This window comes from Schistocerca serialis, chromosome 1 (assembly GCF_023864345.2).
Source record: "Schistocerca serialis cubense isolate TAMUIC-IGC-003099 chromosome 1, iqSchSeri2.2, whole genome shotgun sequence".
Taxonomy (NCBI): Eukaryota; Metazoa; Arthropoda; class Insecta; order Orthoptera; family Acrididae; genus Schistocerca; species Schistocerca serialis.
In genome coordinates this window covers 1155659850-1155679933 of record NC_064638.1, presented here as the reverse complement: position 1 = coordinate 1155679933, position 20084 = coordinate 1155659850, and the positions used below count along the sequence as shown (strand labels likewise).

The window sequence follows — 20084 nt, the reverse complement described above, 5'->3', positions numbered from 1 at the left end:
GAACAGAAGAAATTTTGTGACCACTATTCCATAAGCACGACGTGGGATGCATTGTCTGTTCCACTCTTTCACAGAAATTACACACAGATCATGGTTCTGGATTGTTCTTGTAAGACTTGATTCTCCCCCACATTCTGTAATGCATACAAGACAATAAAGCTATAAACACACATGCACAACAGTGAAAATAACCACTTAATGTTCAAAGCACACCCAATTACCAATAGAACAGGCAGAAGTGGTGTAATGACACTCCTGGTTGTGGTGTCATATGGTGTACTGTCTCCAGTTATTGCACATTTTTCGATCACTTGCCTCCTTAACTGCACAGGAGTGGGTTTTCATGAAAACTGCCAACTTGATCTAATCTCTGATCAGTTAACAGACCAGTATGAAAGTGCAGTTCCTCGGGAACACTAATGTAAAATAAGTTATTGCTTTTTACTAGTTGCAGATTAGCCACATCTGTGCCATAAATCAGTAACTTCATCATGATATGAGTGGTTGCAACCCTAGACAATCATTGACTTAGTCCAGTTAGTGTACCATAATCTAAGAAAAATATGTAATTAAATTATAAAAAATGAGTAATAGAGATGTTATTTAATTGTATAAATGAGAGTACACATCTACATTTAAATGTCTTGAAGTTGCAATACCTGTTTCTACAGTCCTAAAATACCATCATTTAGTTCCCAATAGCAGCCTGATTAAACTGGCTTCCTAAAGAATAGTTTTTTAACACAGAAGTGTTCTCTATTGTTAAAAGTTCTGCGAATCAGTTAAGACAGTGCCTTGGGGACAGAGCCTACAATTGCAGTTACACATGATTGCAATTGGCAACATTGCCTCCCATCTCCATACTGTCCCACTGACAACTCATGAATGACAGTTTGTGGCATCTACCTGGGCTCAACACTCACTATAACAACTCAGTTCAGAGATATAACTATCATTTTCAAACTAGTTCTTAATCCATGACAGCACAGTTTTCTCTCGCAGCGTCATGCGCTAATAGTATGTAGATATATTCTGTTTCAGATTGTTTAATTTAATTACATTTCACTGAGAAAATAAAGGTAATTAAAGGGAGAATTGAATAGACAATTTGTCCTTAAAGTCCAAATAATTATTTCCTTAGTTAGTATGATGTAACTTAAAACTAATGTAACTACTATGTAAAGAAAAGCTGTGCTCAGCATGAAGGTTGGTTTAAGCACTAGTGCTGGAAAAGGCAGTGCCCTTTTGGAGGCAGTATGCCTCGGATTCCTCTGTTTACTGAACGAACTTGGAGATATTATAAGCAGATCTACAGTTTAATTTGATCACCAAATCAGAATGCAACTTAGTGCTTCTGTGCTATATAAACAGTTATTCTCTGTCCCAGTCATGACTGTAGAGTGAGAAGAATGATTGGTTAAAAGGCTGTGTGCTTTCTATAATTACTCAAATCTTACCTTGGTAGTCTGTATGAGGACACCTTGAGTGTCCTCCAGGGGGGGTCTCAACTCATATGAGAGTTCTTGCTTGGCTACCACAGGGCCTCAGCCTTTGCAGCATTTGTTCCTTTCCGAGCTGCAAGCTTACATTTCCACAATTCCTTTTTCCAGATCCTGCTTGGACCTGGTACATGATGGAGGCATGGATTTCCACTCCTCACATTTCCTAAAACTTTTCATTCAATAAACACAAGGTCCCCATTGACGTGCGACCTGCCACCAATTTTCAGAATTCTCGAGAAGTGCGAACCTTGCAGGGAAGGTCGCCCAGTGTGGTACCTGCTGCATCTTCGAGCCGTTCCATTTTTGCACTGTTCCCTTAAATAATGTAATACATCCAAAACCCAACACGGTAGTCATTGCATTGTGGGGATCATAAAATATCTGCACAGTAGTAGCTCCCTGACCACGCAGTGCTCGCACTGTTGGTGCCTGAGGAGCTGAAAGCTATCTACGTACACCAAGGAGTGTGCCTTGTTCGGAGTGGGAACCCCATGGTGGATAAGCTGCAAATGAAACAGATTTTTCCCCATTAGGCTGCATCCTACATAAGCGACAGAAGTGACAGACAGCAGCGACAGCTCCAGGTGACAAAACAACCGCAGGTGTAGTTAGGGAAGTGTCATACACGAGTAACATCTGTGTCACTGCCTGTCTCCTGCTGCAACTGGAGACGTTTGTATTCAAACATGTTCGAATCTTGCTGCTGCAGCACGCGTGACACAGAGCGACAGCCACGTGTCTTCTCACAAAGCAGTGGAGTGGACAGGATAGCAGCTAGAATTACTTAACATCAGATGTTAAACTGTTCGGTGAAAAAATTTGATTCTTCCGCAACCTATAGCGTGATATCTTTAATCGATAAAGTTCTGAATTTATTTTCGTTATTCGTCACAGTTACTGTGCTGCACAAAATTAAGTACATGGGTGCATGAAATTTTCAAGAAATTGGAGAGGTAAAATCACATTGCGTAGCCTTTCTGTGTAATTCATTTAAGGCCATGCATTATTGGGTATGAAATATAACCAATACATCTGAATTGTATTTAAAGTTTAGACAGGAATGATACCTCTCTTCATTCTTGAGATATTAGTTGTTATATCCGTGGACGGGTTGTTCATGGCACGTATGAACCTTTCCTGCACTTCAGGAATAAAGTTGTCATAAAAATAATTGTATCTCAGAAATGGTTAAAGGTATCGAAGCGATGATTTTTGGAAATGACAGCATCCAGAAACGACTATTTTATCGTATGATTAACACTAGATATGTTTTTAAACGTGTCAGCAGAGCGAAAACAAGACTCCCTATAAATTACACTGAGATTTTGTCCGAATTTTCATAGTCAAACAAAGAGAGAGAAACAAGTAAACGGGGTATCAAAGTGACCAGTGTGAGGTCTAGTTTTGCATGAAAATACTTAACTGCTTGAAAGTAATCAGGTTAATTAACAAAAAATTAATGAGTTCAGTAAAATTGAAATATTTCACGAAAAGCTGCTGCCAAGCTATGTAAATGAAGTGTCAAATTTCAACTGCTCAAGACCTACCTATTTTGCACACAAAAAGATACATTGATGCGGTATTTAAATGTCAAAAAGGCTTCCTTCGAATAAAGTGCATTAGGAAGGCAAATGAAGAGTCAGGGAGACCATGCTTTCTGAAAAAATCTTGAAAATAAAAACTGAAAGAAATCAAATATTTTATAAAATGATTTGTGTAAAAGAAAAAGTAGATCAGAGGAACATTCTGCATGTCTTTCAGTGATGCTTGAAATCATGAACCGAAAATGAGGTGCACCAAACGTTTCTCTAATATTTTTAATTCATACTTACAAATCGTTTCACAAAACGTTCGACTTTCTTTTCAAAAATTTTGTACACTTTACTATTACAGACTATTTAGAGCAATTGAAACACTTTGCCTTACACACTGCTGATGAATAACATTCGTAGTTTATCAAGAAATAATTTATTAAGAGTTTAATGTGATAGGTGTGTGTACAATTACAGAGCGATGCAGTGTAAACAGCATACATATAACTTATGTATACGGAATTGTAACTGAGTCATTTAAAATATAAGAACAACGCTGAACCGAATCCAGTACATTAATGCAGCATGGAATTACAATCTATAACTCTGCAGCTACACCACAGATACCTATTATAGTTGTTCCACAATCTGTGTTTATATGTGTATTTAGGGTAGTTAGTCATGTAGTCAGCCATTCTTTCTCATTTATTGGCTATTAAAAGTTCTTGATCATGTAAAAAAGCATTCGTATTTATTGATGAGGTAGTAGAGTGCTACCTGCTCATTCATGTGTAATCAAAGAATTTGTCTGGTGATCTTTGTTGTTCATATTTATGAAATTCTCCATGGAGATTCCTCCCTTTCTAAGTTTCATGCACAACATTCATTTTCGCTTTATTTTCTTAAACGTAATTTTGTAGCCTTACTCTTCAGCTACAGTTTAGGGCCGCCGTTTTGTAGAAACACCTGGTTGGCTCCAAGCAGCCACCTTGTAGTGCGGCATGGTCACTTGCACACAGGACACCTGAGCTTTCCGCCCATTGCTGTTGCTGGAGTGTCACGTATCCAGAAGTTATCCAGAAGTCACTCACTATCAGTTGCTTCTGTAGCTCATGTAGGACAAGGCCTTGGTGACGACATGGCCCCAGGAGTGTCTGTGGAAGGATAGTAGTCCTTCAATGCAGAGTGATAAGATCATAAAATGTTTGCTTCCCTGCCTACGCCATGGGAGGAACATGGAGCTAAGTGGCAAACTGAGAAATACTCATACTTACCTTACACAAGGACTGATGGGATTCCTTCCTGGCCACAAAACTGTTATTCTTTCTGGAGAACTTAGAAGAAAATTATGGGAAGTGGCAGCCATCTGTAAAATGAAATGTGGGTCAGTTTTGATCAAAACAGCATCCCCTCCTCAGTCATGGGCACTGCTAAGTTGTAACAAGCTGGATGATGTTCCGGTGTCTGTCACTCCCCGTAAGTCTACATTTAGTTCAGGGCATCATTTTCCACTGAGACTTGCTCTTGCAATCTGATGATGAGCTAAACACAGACTTCAAGTGACAGAGTGCATACTTCATCATGTATGTAGGGGGCCAAAGGACAATAGGGTTGCTACCGGTGCCTTCATCTTGGCCTTGAAGGACGATTCAAATTTGCCAAAAATGTCAAGGTGATGGTATAATGTGTGTGTGTGTGTGTGTGTGTGTGTGTGTGTGTGTTTCTCCCCACATTGATTCAAATGACCATATAGACTCTATATATTGTTGCCACATTGAGGGTTATCAGTTTGCATCATTTTGAAATCTTAATAAGAACCATAAGGTAAATTTGTCACAAAGTTTCATCTAGTGGGCTTAATCAGGTGACCTGCAGTTGAATAAAAGAAATTAGGCTAAAAGCTAGTCACTTACACAGGCTAAATGTTGCGCAACTCTCACTGTCGGTGATCTTCATAGCAAATTCTCACAGAATTGCACTGATATCATAACTCACGAAGTCTCATTTTCTTGTGTAACACTGAAGGCACGCTCTGGAACATGATAAGCACATAAACATTCAGCCCACCCCCTTTGCAGAATCACAGCAAACTGAGCGCACAGAACTGTGTGTGTTGTGCAACGCTAGACTATATAGACAACAGGCCGCTAAACAAAGGAGCCTGCTTAGTACCTGTCATGTGTGATACATCGATTGTATGATATCAGTTGTTACAAATGAAGATAACCCAATTAAAGAGAGGTGATTAAAGTGTAAAAAATGCCATACAGTTATTCACACAATTTGCAGAAATGCATACGGACAGAAGTAGAACCAAAACAATTATATTTCATAAGAGGAACAAAAGCATGTGCTTCCACAACATTGTATCATTAGACAAGTAAAGCAGTGACTGGTGGATATAAATGCAAATATAGCACAAATGTAATCCATTTGAATTACCCAATTTGATGGGTTCAGTTCCATGGTTGCTAAAAAATATCATAAGCAATTATATACAATGTAGTTGGAACAGTAATCATCACACACAATCATTATAAATAGTGAATAAAAGTGACTACAAAAATCGTATTGTAATTGAAAGTGTAAGGGTTAGAACTACTAAGCTGGATGGCTTCAGTTGTATGTTATCAGAATCAGAAATTTGCTGAGGTTCATTAAGGAAGGACATTGTGTAAATATAGTAAGGTGAATGTTAATTCTGGACTGAGGAACTACATGTGCACCTAAGACTCCAAAGAACCAGAATAGCATGCTGGTGTAGCAAACTGAAAGATGAAAATAACTTCCGCATGATTTCGGTGCCAAGTAACATAGCTCAATGAAACTTGAGCAAAACATAGAAAGAACTGCTACAGTATAATACAGAAGATAATTGACAGAAATACACAAGAAGACGGACTGACGGGACACTTACTTCTGGGTTTTTATTGTGTTTCCACACTTAGACTTAAATTTTGTGACCTTCATAATTATTTTACAGCTTACAAAACTGCAGAGTGAAAATTCAGTAGAGCGGATGGTCTGTAGTTCCATAACAATTTGGTTCAACTAGAACACAGTTGGTGGGGAAATTATAGTTCACAGTACTATTTGATGAGTTCACTATGTGTCTACAGAGTGGATTACCTATTTACTGGAAATGTTTCCATGTTGGAAATTAATTTATGCAAATTTTTAATTAAGGGCTTATTGAGTGAATGGTATCTGATTCAGAAAAATTTGGGCAACAAAAATGTACAGACAAATCCTGAAATATAAGAAGCATAATAGTTTAAGTTGAAAAAGTAAGCTTGTGAAAAAGATAGATTGCTATTCACTATACAGTTGAAACTTAAGAGTTGCAAACAGGCACAACAAAAAGGTGACTAAACGTTTGCTTTTGGCCAGAAGGCCTCCTTCTCAAACGGGCCACATACACATGTGCGCACGCATGCAAGCATGTGCTTGTGGCTGCCAAGGCCAGATCCACAAGGCTGTGATCATGTGTGTGAGAGCTGCATTTACGTGAATGTGAGTGTCTGCTCATTTCAGGTGGTGGTCTTTGGACGGAAAGATAATATGTTCAGTCCTTTTTTGTAGTGCCTGTGTGCAACTCTGCATCTCCATTACATGCTTAGCAACTATCTACCCTTTTCATAATACTCTCATTACTCCATCCTGGATTTTCCATAGTTTGTTAAAAGTAAGTTCATATGTGACCAGTCTGCAATAACTGCAAGGCTCTTCATCTCTGAAGAACTACTGCAACCTACTTCCTTCTAAATCTGCTTGCTGCATTCCCATGATGTCTGAGTATGTCATTTCAACTAATCCCTTCTTTTAGTCAAGTTGTGCCCTGTATTTATTTTCTCCCCATGTCTATTCAGCACTGTCTCATTACTTACATGATCATTCCATCTAGTCATCAGCATTTTTCTGTAGCACCACATTTCAACAGCTTCTGTTCTTTCCTAGTCTTTCGCATTTACTCAAATCTAAGCTGCATCTGAAAAATGAGACTCAAAATTAAGGGAAAAGAGTGAGACAATTTAGGTCGAATGGATGAAGATACAGCTACAGTAGGTTAGTTAGAGTAGTAACGTTAGCAGTTAAGCTTTACCAAGTAGCCATTGCTATGTGGCAGGTGCTCCGTCCGTACTTATACGGGTACGTGCTTCGTCTGGTTTGAATCGATTGCTTATTTTGCTTTGATCTGATAAGTGCTGTTTTCTTTGTTATAGATGTTTGTCACTCTAAGCTGAAAATGCATTATTGTACTGTCCTGCATTGTTTGTCGCATTCTGTTTGAGAGTATTTATGACCTGTTGCCACTCGTGGCATGGCTTTTTGTGCCCGCTACTGCTGCTTACAATAAAAGAGAGAGGAATTGTCTCATTAACAAAACACTGACAAGAGACTGCTATTTGTTGTTACTTACACTGCTGCTTTCTTTGATAATGCTCAACAAGAACCAAATAATAGACTGTGTGATAGAAGATGTTCTGAAGGAGAGTTTAGCGAAAATTTTTCTCCCTTTGAAAATCTTTGCAGGTGCCTCTTTAGTACATAACATTTTGCACAGAAATTAGTTATCTTAGATTTAAAAGTCTAGTCAGTTGCTGTGCTTCATTTCTGACCGTATAACTATACAGCGTAAGAATAATATGAATACAAGCATAACACGATATGTATCTTGTTCCACGTTTGCTGTTGTCTTACTTACACGAAAGAATACATGGCATAATGTTTACATTCATATTATTCTTACGGTGAAGAGAATACTGCATGACTGCATGTGATTCACGATTCATAAAAGCTACTGTTAGCAACCATCTCTCGTCACAGGTAGGAAAAAATTCAGAACGTAGAGTTGGCCATATTGACATACATCGCAAACAGACTTGCCAGTCCTATTTTCGTAGTAGATTTTTAGTGATGACTTTAAAAGCAGAGTACGTTATTGTTGTCTTCAGTCCGTACACTGGTTTCGTGCAGCTCTCCACGCTTTTCTATCCTGTGCAGAGTAGCAACACTTATAAAATAAGAATGAACATAACTTTGAAAGTAAATGCTGACATTTAAAACAAAATTTTATTAGGTTTGTAATACATCTTAAATGAAATGTTTAAAATATCAGTCATGATTCTGAATCACTATCACTCAATTCTTTGTTGCTCATTTCTTTATACAGAGCATTGTCCTCTGTACCATCTAGTGCATCGGAATCGAACATTTTTTAAATGCTTGATGCTTAGTCTTATTTGGAATGCACCTCCCTGCATCATAAATCCATTGGCACACTTGCGACAAACTTACACGTTGTACACGCCCTGTTGGTGTCGGTTGTCTGTCGCTTTTCGAAAGCCAGTCTGTGTACATACGTTTAAGCTTGTTGTTAAATGGTTTGTTCAGACGTCAAGTGGTCGCAGAATTGACGTTATCCTGCCTGGAATTACTGGCAAGTCCATTTTGCTTTCCTCTAGTTTTTGTTTAAAATTTAGACGTTCACAGGTAGTAATTTCGGACGCTGTTGCTTAACAAATTCATTTAAGATCACTTTAGTGCATGGTATCGCCCACACTTTGGCCCACTAAATGCTTTCCTGCTACTTGAACATTCAAATAATTTGTCTCTCTGCATTCGCCATCGCCTGACATTGCTCTCATCAATCCCGTATCGGCAGCAAGATTAGAACTTTGTTCCGCAAAAGAAATAACTCCCCTCTTGAATTTGGCACTATAATGAAAGCGCTTCATTATGGTTCACTAACACTGACAAGCACTTCACAAAATTCCACAAAGCAATAGGTGCTGGTACGTGAAATCTTAATGAGCCCCAGCGTATCAACTTGTGCAACAATCCTAAAGCCTTGTGCATTGTTGGTATTTTTCTGTAAAGAAATTTATTTTTGTTGCTATGAATATTTGAGACTGGTACATTCAAAGATGAACAATACAGAATTTCTATTTAATTTGTTGGATAATGTATGAAAATGCAGTGGTTGAAACTTGGGGTGGAGAAAAAAAGCTCGTCTTATACCTTTTTTAAATTTATTTACTGATGCAGAGGTTTTGGCACCAGTATTTATCTTTGTGCCTGCAAAGCATGTCTGTGTAGCATTACATATATTAGACGGCAGAAGTTAGTTGTAGTGGCACCTACCAACATTTCTCAGAACTTTGCTTACTTTGCACTTGATTCTAAGCTGCAGGCGGTTTTTTGGATTACAGAACCGGAAAAAGTGTGGCTTAGATTCGAGTAAATACGATGAACTGTGTGTTCTCCATGTTTCATTCCACACAAACAACTTCAGAATAGATTGTCTAAAACTTCATTTTATATTTGATGTTATCAGAGTTCCCTTCTTCAGTAATGCTTTCCTTGTCACTGCCAATCTGCCTAATACATCCTCTGCTTCAGCCATTATCAGTCACTTTGCTGGCCAAATAGCAAATTTCATCTACTGCTTGGTCTTGTTTCTTAATCTAATTCCCTCAGCATCACTGAATCCATTTATCCTTGTTACTAGAAGTAATCAAATAAGAGCTTGTTGTCATTAAGACTGCTTCCAACGAAGCAAAATTCATCATTGTGATTATTGGATTGAAAACCACCGCCTTATTAATAAATGGATGAGAAATGTGGTATGTTCAATATTTTGGTTAGTTAGTGAGTTCTACTCATGCAGTGTGTTTTGTAACACAGTGGAATGTAAAGGAAAAGAATTATTATTGGACAGAAGCAGGATGATAGCAATTGGAATAGTTAAAGATTTCCATATTCTGAATGTAGATTAAAATTTAGATCCACTTACAGACATATATGTAATAACTGGAGAGAGAGAGAGAGAGAGAGACAGAGAGAGAGAGAGAGAGAGAGAGAGAGAGAGAGAGAGAGAGAGAGATACATTAAATGTTGTTTGCATAAAACGTTGAATTTATGAGATGTTTGAATGTGAATGTGCAGTGACAGGAATATTGAAATCACATGCAAGTTTGATTGTTAATTTAAATGTTTGTATTGGCAGGTGAGACCGACTGGAAGATCATTGCAATTGATGTTAATGATCCTGTTGCTGATCAGCTGAAAGGTAGGCTTGTGTTGTATTGGAGTGTATTACAGAAATAGGTGTAGTAAATATGACATACATTTTTATTAATGTTACTAAAAGGAAGTATGTAGAATAGTATAGAAATAATTTGATTTTGAGACTTAAAAGTGTTTTATTTTTTAGAATGTCATCAACTCGAGCATGGTTTTTGTGTGATATGTGGAGATTGTCTCGTATACCCCTGTCTGCATTCTGTTTTATTCTCCTTACTTTACCTTATAACAGCAAAAAAGTCTCAGCAGTTAAAACATTAGTTCTTAATTCCTCACAGTTCTTTTTTCACATGAATAGTGCTAGACAGAACTTCCTATTGAAATAAATTTTGGCAAGCAAATTTGTGGTTTCAAATCTCTCTCCAATTTAGATTTCAAGAAAGAAAATAATGAATTTTTTGAAAATATAGTATAATTTGATCAACAAAAAAATCTGCTCACAAAGTCGCAGCAGGATAAAACACAAGTCAGCGAAATGTGCAAGCTTTCAGCGCCACTAGATCCCCCTGCTGGTGGAAGAAGGAAGGAAGAGGGATGAAGGAGAACAACTGACAAGGTTTAGGAAATAAGAATTACGGAAAAATGTCTCAGAACCCTGGGTCAGGGCAGGCTTCCCAGAAGGTTCTGCACGGCTGCCAACTATTACGGATTGTCAGTAATTGTTGTGGATATATCACCTTAATTACAAAGTTACAGGAAGTTACTGAAAAATTACACAAATAAACATCTTACAATTTGATTTTCAAAAAACTTGAAAAAGGTACTGATTTGTTTCATTAATAATAAGGTAATAAAATGATTTATAGTGTGTGACAATTTCCTTCCTGAGTATGCAAGAAACCTGTCGGCGAATCATTTCGTCACCGCAGTTCACTAATGGTGGGTGTACACAGAGTTCGAAACATGCTCTGAAACATGGTTCGAAGCCAATACTGGCTAATGATGTTTGCAACATGTTGTCAACATGTTAGCAATGAAAAACGAGTCTTCTATGGCTGTGTCACTACAGATCAAAGAGACAATGTTCCTGGAGTGCTATTGCCAAATGCTGCTGCCTGTAGTGCTGTGTGTCATCTTTTCCCGTGTTCCTTTACAAAATAGTGGCTAAGAAGCAAAATTACAAATGTGATGTGTGAATACTTGAAACAGAAGGTTAACTTTTCCGGTCAGTACCAAAAAAGTGTAATTGTATTCGGCTTTGAACATTTAACACGTATTGTGAACATTGTTAAAGACTGGAAGTTTTTGACCTACCTAATGTGACGATTATTAAGTGTAAGAGGCCTGTTGTTGTTGTTGTTGTTGTTGTTTTCAGTCCTGAGACTGGTTTGATGCAGCTCTCCATGCTACTCTATCCTGTGCAAGCTTCTTCATCTCCCAGTACTTACTGCAACCTACATCCTTCTGAATCTGCTTAGTGTATTCACCTCTTGGTCTCCCTCTACGATTTTTACCCTCCACGCTGCCCTCCAATGCTAAATTTGTGATTCCTTGATGCCTCAAAACATGTCCTACCAACCGATCCCTTCTTCTAGTCAAGTTGTGCCACAAACTTCTCTTCTCCCCAATCCTATTCAATACCTCCTCATTAGTTACGTGATCTACCCATCTAATCTTCAGCATTCTTCTGTAGCACCACATTTCGAAAGCATCTATTCTCTTCTTGTCCAAACTAGTTATCGTCCACGTTTCACTTCCATACATGGCTACACTCCATACAAATACTTTCAGAAATGACTTCCTGACACTTAAATCTATATTCGATGTTAAAAAATTTTTCTTCTTCAGAAACAATTTCCTTGCCATTGCCAGTCTACATTTTATATCCTCTCTACTTCGACCATCATCAGTTATTTTACTCCCTAAATAGCAAAACTCCTTTACAACTTTAAGTGTCTCATTTCCTAATCTAATTCCCTCAGCATCACCCGATTTAATTTGACTACATTCCATTATCCTCGTTTTGCTTTTGTTGATGTTCATCTTATATCCTCCTTTCGAGACACTGTCCATTCCGTTCAACAGCTCTTCCAAGTCCTTTGCTGTCTCTGACAGAATTACAATGTCATCAGCGAACCTCAAAGTTTTTACTTCTTCTCCATGAATTTTAATACCTAGTCCGAATTTTTCTTTTGTTTCCTTTACTTCTTGCTCAATATACAGATTGAATAACATTGGGGAGAGGCTACAACCCTGTCTCACTCCTTTCCCAACCACTGCTTCCCTTTCATACCCCTAGACTCTTATAACTGCCATCTGGTTTCCGTACAAATTGTAAATAGCCTTTCGCTCCCTGTATTTTACCCCTGCCACCTTCAGAATTTGAAAGAGAGTATTCCAGTTAACATTGTTAAAAGCTTTCTCTAAGTCTACAAATGCTAGAAACGTAGGTTTGCCTTTTCTTAATCTTTCTTCTAAGATAAGTCGTAAGGCTAGTATTGCCTCACGTGTTCCAACATTTCTGCGGAATCCAAACTGATCTTCCCCGAGGTCCGCTTCTATCAGTTTTTCCATTCGTCTGTAAAGAATTCGCGTTAGTATTTTGCAGCTGTGGCTTATTAAACTGATTGTTCGGTAATTTTCACATCTGTCAACACCTGCTTTCTTTGGGATTGGAATTATTATATTCTTCTTGAAGTCTGAGGGTATTTCGCCTGTCTCATACATCTTGCTCACCAGATGGTAGAGTTTTGACATGACTGGCTCTCCCAAGGCCATCAGTAGTTCTCATGGAATGTTGTCTACTCCCGGGGCCTTGTTTCGACTCAGGTCTTTCAGTGCTCTGTCAAACTCCTCACGCAGTATCTTATCTCCCATTTCGTCTTCATCTACATCCTCTTCCATTTCCATAATATTGTCCTCAAGTACATTGCCCTTGTATATACCCTCTATATACTCCTTCCACCTTTCTGCCTTCCCTTCCTTGCTTAGAACTGGGTTGCCATCTGAGCTCTTGATATTCATACAAGTGGTTCTCCTCTCTCCAAAGGTCTCTTTAATTTTCCTGTAGGCAGTATCTATCTTACCCCTAGTGAGACAAGCCTCTACATCCTTACATTTGTCCTCTAGCCATCCCTGCTTAGCCATTTTGCGCTTCCTGTCAATCTCATTTTTGAGACATTTGTATTCCTATTTGCCTGCTTCATTTACTGCATTTTTATATTTTCTCCTTTCATCAATTAAATTCAATATTTCTTCTGTTACCCAAGGATTTCTATTAGCCCTCGTCTTTTTACCTACTTGATCGTCTGCTGCCTTCACTACTTCATCCCTCAGAGCTACCCATTCTTTTTCTACTGTATTTCTTTTCCCCATTCCTGTCAATTTTTCCCTTATGCTCTCCCTGAAACTCTCTACAACCTCTGGTACTTTCAGTTTATCCAGGTCCCACCCCCTTAAATTCCCACCTTTTTGCAGTTTCTTCAGTTTCAATCTGCAGTTCATAACCAATAGATTGTGGTCAGAATCCACATCTGCCCCTGGAAATGTCTTACAGTTTAAAACCTGGTTCCTAAATCTCTGTCTTACCATTATATAATCTGTCCGATACCTTTTAGTATCTCCAGGATTCTTCCAGATATACAACCTTCTTTTATGATTCTTGAACCAAGTGTTAGTTACGATTAAGTTATGCTCTGTGCAAAATTCTACAAGGTGGCTTCCTCTTTCATTTCTTCCCCCCAATCCATATTCACCTACTATGTTTCCTTATCTCCCTTTTCCTACTGACGAATTCGTCACCCATGACTATTAAATTTTCGTCTCCCTTCACTACCTGAATAATTTTTTTTATCTCATCATACATTTCATCAATTTCATCATCATCTGCAGAGCTAGTTGGCATATCAACTTGTACTACTGTAGTGGGCGTGGGCGTGGGCTTCGTGTCTATCTTGGCCACAATAATGCGTTCACTATGCTGTTTGTAGTAGCTAACCCGGACTCCTATTTTTTTATTCATTATTAAACCTACTCCTGCATTACCCCTATTTGATTTTGTATTTATAACCCTGTATTCACCTGACCAAAAGTCTTGTTCCTCCTGCCACCGAACTTCACTAATTCCCACTATATCTAACTTTAACCTATCCATTTCCCTTTTTAAATTTTCTAACCTACCTGCCCGATTAAGGGATCTGACATTCCACGCTCCGATCCGTAGAACGCCAGTTTTCTTTCTCCTGATAACGACGTCCTCCTGAGTAGTCCCCGCCCGGAGATCCGAATGGGGGACTATTTTACCTCCGGAATATTTTACCCAAGAGGACGCCATCATTTAATCATACAGTAAAGCTGCATGTCCTCGGGAAAAATTACGGCTGTAGTTCCCCAGTTTCCCCTTGCTTTCAGCCGTTCGCAGTACCACAACAGCAAGGCCGTTTTGGTTATTGTTACAGGGCCAGATCAGTCAATCATCCAGACTGTTGCCCCTGCAACTGCTGAAAAGGCTGCTGCCCCTCTTCAGGAACCACATGTTTGTCTGGCCTCTCAACAGATACCCCTCCGTTTTGGTTGCACCTACGGTACGGCCATCTGTATCGCTGAGGCACGCAAGCCTCCCCACCAACGGCAAGGTCCATGGTTCATGGGGGGGCCTGGTCACATGAATATTGTGTGTGTGAGTGATAACAAATAAATCGCACTGTGGTTGTCATAAGTGTTCAACAATGAATATGGTCTTGACTTTTGATTTTGGAAAACATAATCTAGGATCCTGGCTTCTTAATTGCAGTGTGATTTAGGTGAGACGGACACAGCTACCGAGAAGACAATATCGAAAAAGCAAAGCAAGGTAGGTCAGGAACACTGCGCACTATCTACTGGGTGAGGAAATGTTTATCTACATCCAGTTGTGACGTGAACTTTAAGTGGCACTAATACAAGGATTCAGCCTGGCGCGTTACACGGCACACTAAGGGATGAATACACGAAGCAGATTCAGAAGGATGTATGTAACAGTAGTTAATCAGATAAGCAGCAGCTTGCACAGGATAGTATAGCAAAGAGAGATGCATTAAACCAGTCTCTTGATTGAAGACCTTAATGAGGCAGAGGAGTGGCTCTGGAACTTTCGGAGTTGGTTTCCAAAATACTAAACAGAAATGTTACTCCCTCAAAAAAGTGCTGTGTTGCTTTGCACAGCAGCAGTGAAATAGATAAAAAAAGTAAATCAGTGGCAAAAAGTCAATACTGTTACTGCGCAATAGCGATCGAAATGTCACTGATGGTGCCACTAAAGCGGAGTTACTAAATACAGTTCTCCGTAATTCCCTCACGAAAGAAGATGAAGTAAATATTCCAGAATTTGAAACCAGAACAGCTGTTAGCATGAGTGACATAAAAGTAGATACCTTAGGTGTTTCGAAGCAACTCAATCACTTAAGAAAGGCAAGTCTTCCGGTCCAGTTGGTATACCAGTCAGGCTCCTTTCAGAGTATGCAGACACAAGAGCGCCTTTCATAGCAATCATGTACAACCGCTCACTTGACGAAATGTCTGCTCCTAAAGACCCTAAAGACTGGAAAGTAGCACAGATCACACCAATATTCAAGAAAGGAAATAGGAGTAACCCATTGAATTACAGACCCATATCACTGACCTCAGTTTGCAGTAGGATTTTGGAGCATGTACTGTACTTCAACATCATGAATCACCTCGAAGAAAACGACTTACTGATCCATAACCAACAACGATTCAGAAAATATCGTTCTTGTGCAACACAGCTAGCTCTTCATTCCCATTAAGTAATGAGTGCTGTCGACAAGGGATCTCAGATCGATTCTATATTCCTAGATTTCCAGAAGGCTTTTAATACAGTTTTTCGCATCGACTATTAATCAAATTGCGTGCATATGGAGTATCATCTCAGTTGTGTGACCGAATTCGTGACTTCCTCTCAGACGTCACAGTTCATAGTGGTAGACGGTAAATGATTGAGTAGAACAGAAGTGATATCTGGTGTCCTGCAAGGTAGTGTCATAGGCCCTCTGCTGTTCCTGATTTGTATAAATGATCTAGGTGATAATCTGAGCAGCCCCCTTAGATTGTTTGCAGATGACGCTGTAATTTACTGTCTAGTAAAATCGCCAGACGATCAATTCCAATTACAAAATGATGTAGAGAGAATTTCTGTATGGTGCGAAAAGTGGCCATTAGCACTAAGCAAAGAACAGTGCGAGGTCATCCACGTGGGTACTAAAGAAATCCGATAAATTTTGGGTATACGATATATCGCACAAATCTAAAGGCTGTCAATTTCGACTAAATACTTTGGAATTACAGTTACAAGCAACTTAAATTGGAAAGACCACGTAGATAATATTGTGGGGAAGGTGAAACAAAGACTGCGCTTTGTTGGCAGAACACATCGAAGATGTGACAAACCCACTAAAGAGATAGACTACGTTACACTTGTCTGTCCTATGCTGGAATATTGCTGTGCAGTATGGGATCCTTAACAGGTAGGATTGACAGAAGACATTGAAAAAGTGCAAAGAAGGGCAGCTCATTCGTGTTATCGCGCAATAGGGGTGAGTGTGTCACTGATAGGATACGTGAGTTGGGGTGGCAGTCACTGAAAGAAAGGAAGTTTTCTTTGCGGCGAGATCTATTTACGAAATTTCAGTCACAAAATTTCTCTTCCAAATGCGAAAATATTTTGTTGACATCCACCGACCTAGGGAGAAATGATCACTGTAATAAAATAAGAGGTATCAGAGCTCTAACGGAAAGATTTAGGTCTTCCTTTTCCCCACGTGCCATTAAAGAGTGGAATGGTATAGTAGTAGTAGTATGAAAATGATTCAATGAACCTTCCGCCAGGCACTTACGTATGACAACAATGTAGTTGTAGAAATTAAGTCCCTTGTTCCCCAATACTGCAGCAGCACCAACAACAGGATTTGTTATGACTTGTGAAAAATTTGCCATCAGCACTTTAAATTATGACAGTTTCTGTGAGGCGGAATTGAATGTCTATGGGAGACAAAAGTAGGTATTAAATATGTCAGGGGGGAGGGGAGTTGGGAGTCAACAACTAGATTCCATAAATCACATTCATTGGGAGTGAGAGTGACATTGATACTAACGAAATTTTCTTTGTTGAAAATGGTAGTTTGGAGACACTTTAATGTGAACCTAAAAATAAATATATGTTAGATGTATCTTCTTTAATCTTAGAAGAAAGATTAGGGAAAGCTTTTGACAATGTTGACTGGAATAATCTTTCAAATTCTAAAGGTGGCAGGGGTAAAATACAGGGAGCGAAAGGCTATTTACAGTTTGCACAGAAACCAGATGGCAGCTATGAGTAGAGGGGCATGAAAGGGAAGCAGTGGTTGGGAAGGGAGTGAGACAGGGTTGTAGCCTCTCCCCGATGTTATTCAATCTGTTTATTGAGCAAGCAGTAAAGGAAACAAAAGAAAAATTTGGAGTAGGTATTAAAATCCATGGAGAAGAAATAAAAACTTTGAGGTTCGCCGATGACATTGTAATTCTGTCAGAGACAGCAAAGGACTTGGAAGACCAGTTGAACGGAATGGATAGTGTCTTGAAAGGAGGATATAAGATGAACATCAACAAAAGCAAAACGAGGATAATAGAATGTAGTCGAATTAGGTCGGGTGATGCTGACGGAGTTAGATTAGGAAGTGAGACACTTAAAGTAGTAAAGGAGTTTTGCTATGTGGGGAACAAAATAACTGATGATGGTCGAAGTAGAGAGGATATAAAATGTAGACTGGCAATGGCAAGGAAAGTGTTTCTGAAGAAGAGAAAAATTGTTAACATCGAGTATAGATTTAAGTGTCAGGAAGTCGTTTCTGAAAGTATTTGTATGGAGTGTTGCCGTGTATGGAAGTGAAACATGGATGATAAATAGTTTGGGCAAGAAGAGAATAGAAGCTTTTGAAATGTGGTGCTACAGAAGAATGCTGAAGATTAGATGGGTAGATCACATAACTAATGAGGAGGTATTGAATAGAATTTGGGAGAAGAGGAGTTTGTGGCACAACTTGACAAGAAGAAGAGACCGGGTGGCAGGACATGTTCTGAGGCATCAAGGGATCACAGATTTATCATTGGAGGGCGTGTGGAGGGTAAAAATCATAGAGGGAGACAAAGAGATGAATACACTAAGCAGATTCAGAAGGATGTAGGTTGCAGTAAGAACTGGGTGATGAAGCAGCTTGCACAGGATAGAGCAGTATGGAGAGCTGCATCAAACCAGTCTCGGGACTGAAAATCATAAAAACATCATCTTCTTTAAAGTCGGAAAATGTTTGAAGTATAGTGTTCAAAGGCCTAAACTAGAGTTTAAATTTTTAAATTTTCTGGTGCATGGGGAGGGAGGGGGTGAGCAGTGGAGGGGGTCGGATCTCCCGTCCATGTCTGCAGTGTGATCACTAGCATCCTCTTCTCAAGGTTGACAACTATGGTTCTGGGTGACTTCTTCATAAATCTGTTATTTTCTAAACATTGACAGTCCTTTCCCATCATCTTTCTTCTTTCCCTTAACCCTTCTGCCAGGAGGAGGAGCCGCCACTGGATCCGAAAGTTTGGAAAGCTCGCACATTTCATTTTCGTAAATTACCAGGTCTTCAGTAACAACTCATGAAAATTTCAGTTTCACTAAAAATACTCCATAAAAATGGATGTGACAACACAAAAGGAGTAACCAGATTTGAATTTTCCACTAAGTTACCCAGAAGCCAATCTCATAATATATACTTTAGTGTTTTTTAAGATACAGAACATTTGTTACTCTGAATAAACCTTGTTGACACTCGGCATAAGCACACATGCCGTTCAAATATATAAGAAATGGTGCACAGTATAATTCCTAGTACCACATTGGTAAGAAATTACTTGTTATTAGTAAAATCAGTATTAGGTACAACTAGCTGTTGGCTTGTCAGATAATTCAAACATGGCTGTGTGGTTCAGATCACCCTGGCAGACTTCTTTGTTATTGCTGTAGTGTGTTGCATATCTTGAGCATAAAATTGACAGAGCAAAGAAATTGCAGTTCTTACAATATTTTTGAGCCTGAAAAGGCCTTGCGCTTAAATGACATCTGCATTTTGCAAGGGAGAAAAGCAGGAATAGGGTTTGAGTGACATTTCCAAGTTTCCTTGGAGTTCTCGGTGTGGGGTCAGGCCACTTATCGTGCATAGTGCTGCAGGTGGTAATTGGTCAAGAAAAATAACCCTATGATCTGAAAAGCATCCCTGCACTGTAACTGCGTTTTGCACTGGATCTGGTTATGATGAGGTTGGTTTCCTACCTCAGGACATAGTTCCCACATTGCTAGTATTTTTGTTACTTCTGATTATCCTCACGAACCATTGAAAGTCCACAAGAGGAGATCCAGCTCCACGTTACCAAACACACAGGGTCAATGCAAGAAGACTTGTTCATATATTTAACGTCTCGACAGTCTGTCTATCCTGTATACTGTCAGATAATTGTCTGCTGAGGAAAATACTGATTTGTCAGAAACTGTTTTGTCAGTTACGATTAACATGGTCCCCTGCAAACAGGAGGTACCTGTCATTATTAATTTGATGACCATACTTTTCCTTGTAGCTCCATCTTTACCAAACCTTTATCCACCAACATGGAAAAAGTGGTTGTGTTCCTACTGCACTTCATTTAACAAGTTTACCCCAATTTATTCACAATGTGACTTTCATAAGTCAGTGTTGAAACAGGCCAGAGTCAGATTGTTGCATACCTACTGGATTCTCCAGTTTCAAGCTAAAATTTTATCTTCTAAAAAGCGGGGCTTTTAGAAATGCCATGCCATGCCATGCCATGCCATGCCATGCCATGCCATGCCATGCCATGCCATGCCATGCCATGCCATGCCATGGACTGAACTCAAATGCCAAATAATTAACTCCTTCCTCAAGAGCAGTGATGTGTTTGCGAATAGGACATTGATTCTAAGGTATGACTCAAGAAT

At 39.1% G+C, this 20084-nt stretch overlaps 1 protein-coding gene and 1 long non-coding RNA gene across 3 annotated transcripts in view; one reads left to right on the top strand and one right to left on the bottom strand.

Annotated features, from left to right (window-relative positions):
• The window catches only part of LOC126417939 (inorganic pyrophosphatase), a 124932-nt gene that overhangs the window by 77785 nt on the left and 27063 nt on the right, over nt 1-20084 (top strand). For both annotated transcript variants that reach the window (XM_050085157.1, XM_050085156.1), the window contains one exon: nt 10044-10106. In XM_050085157.1, the coding sequence (XP_049941114.1) occupies nt 10044-10106 (63 nt within the window). The remainder of the gene's footprint in view (nt 1-10043; nt 10107-20084) is intronic.
• LOC126417965 (uncharacterized) lies at nt 3846-5214 on the bottom strand. Its single transcript, XR_007575845.1, has 3 exons — nt 4948-5214; nt 4309-4400; nt 3846-4188 (listed from the first exon to the last, which is right to left on the bottom strand). It is a non-coding gene; the product is annotated as an uncharacterized LOC126417965 (long non-coding RNA).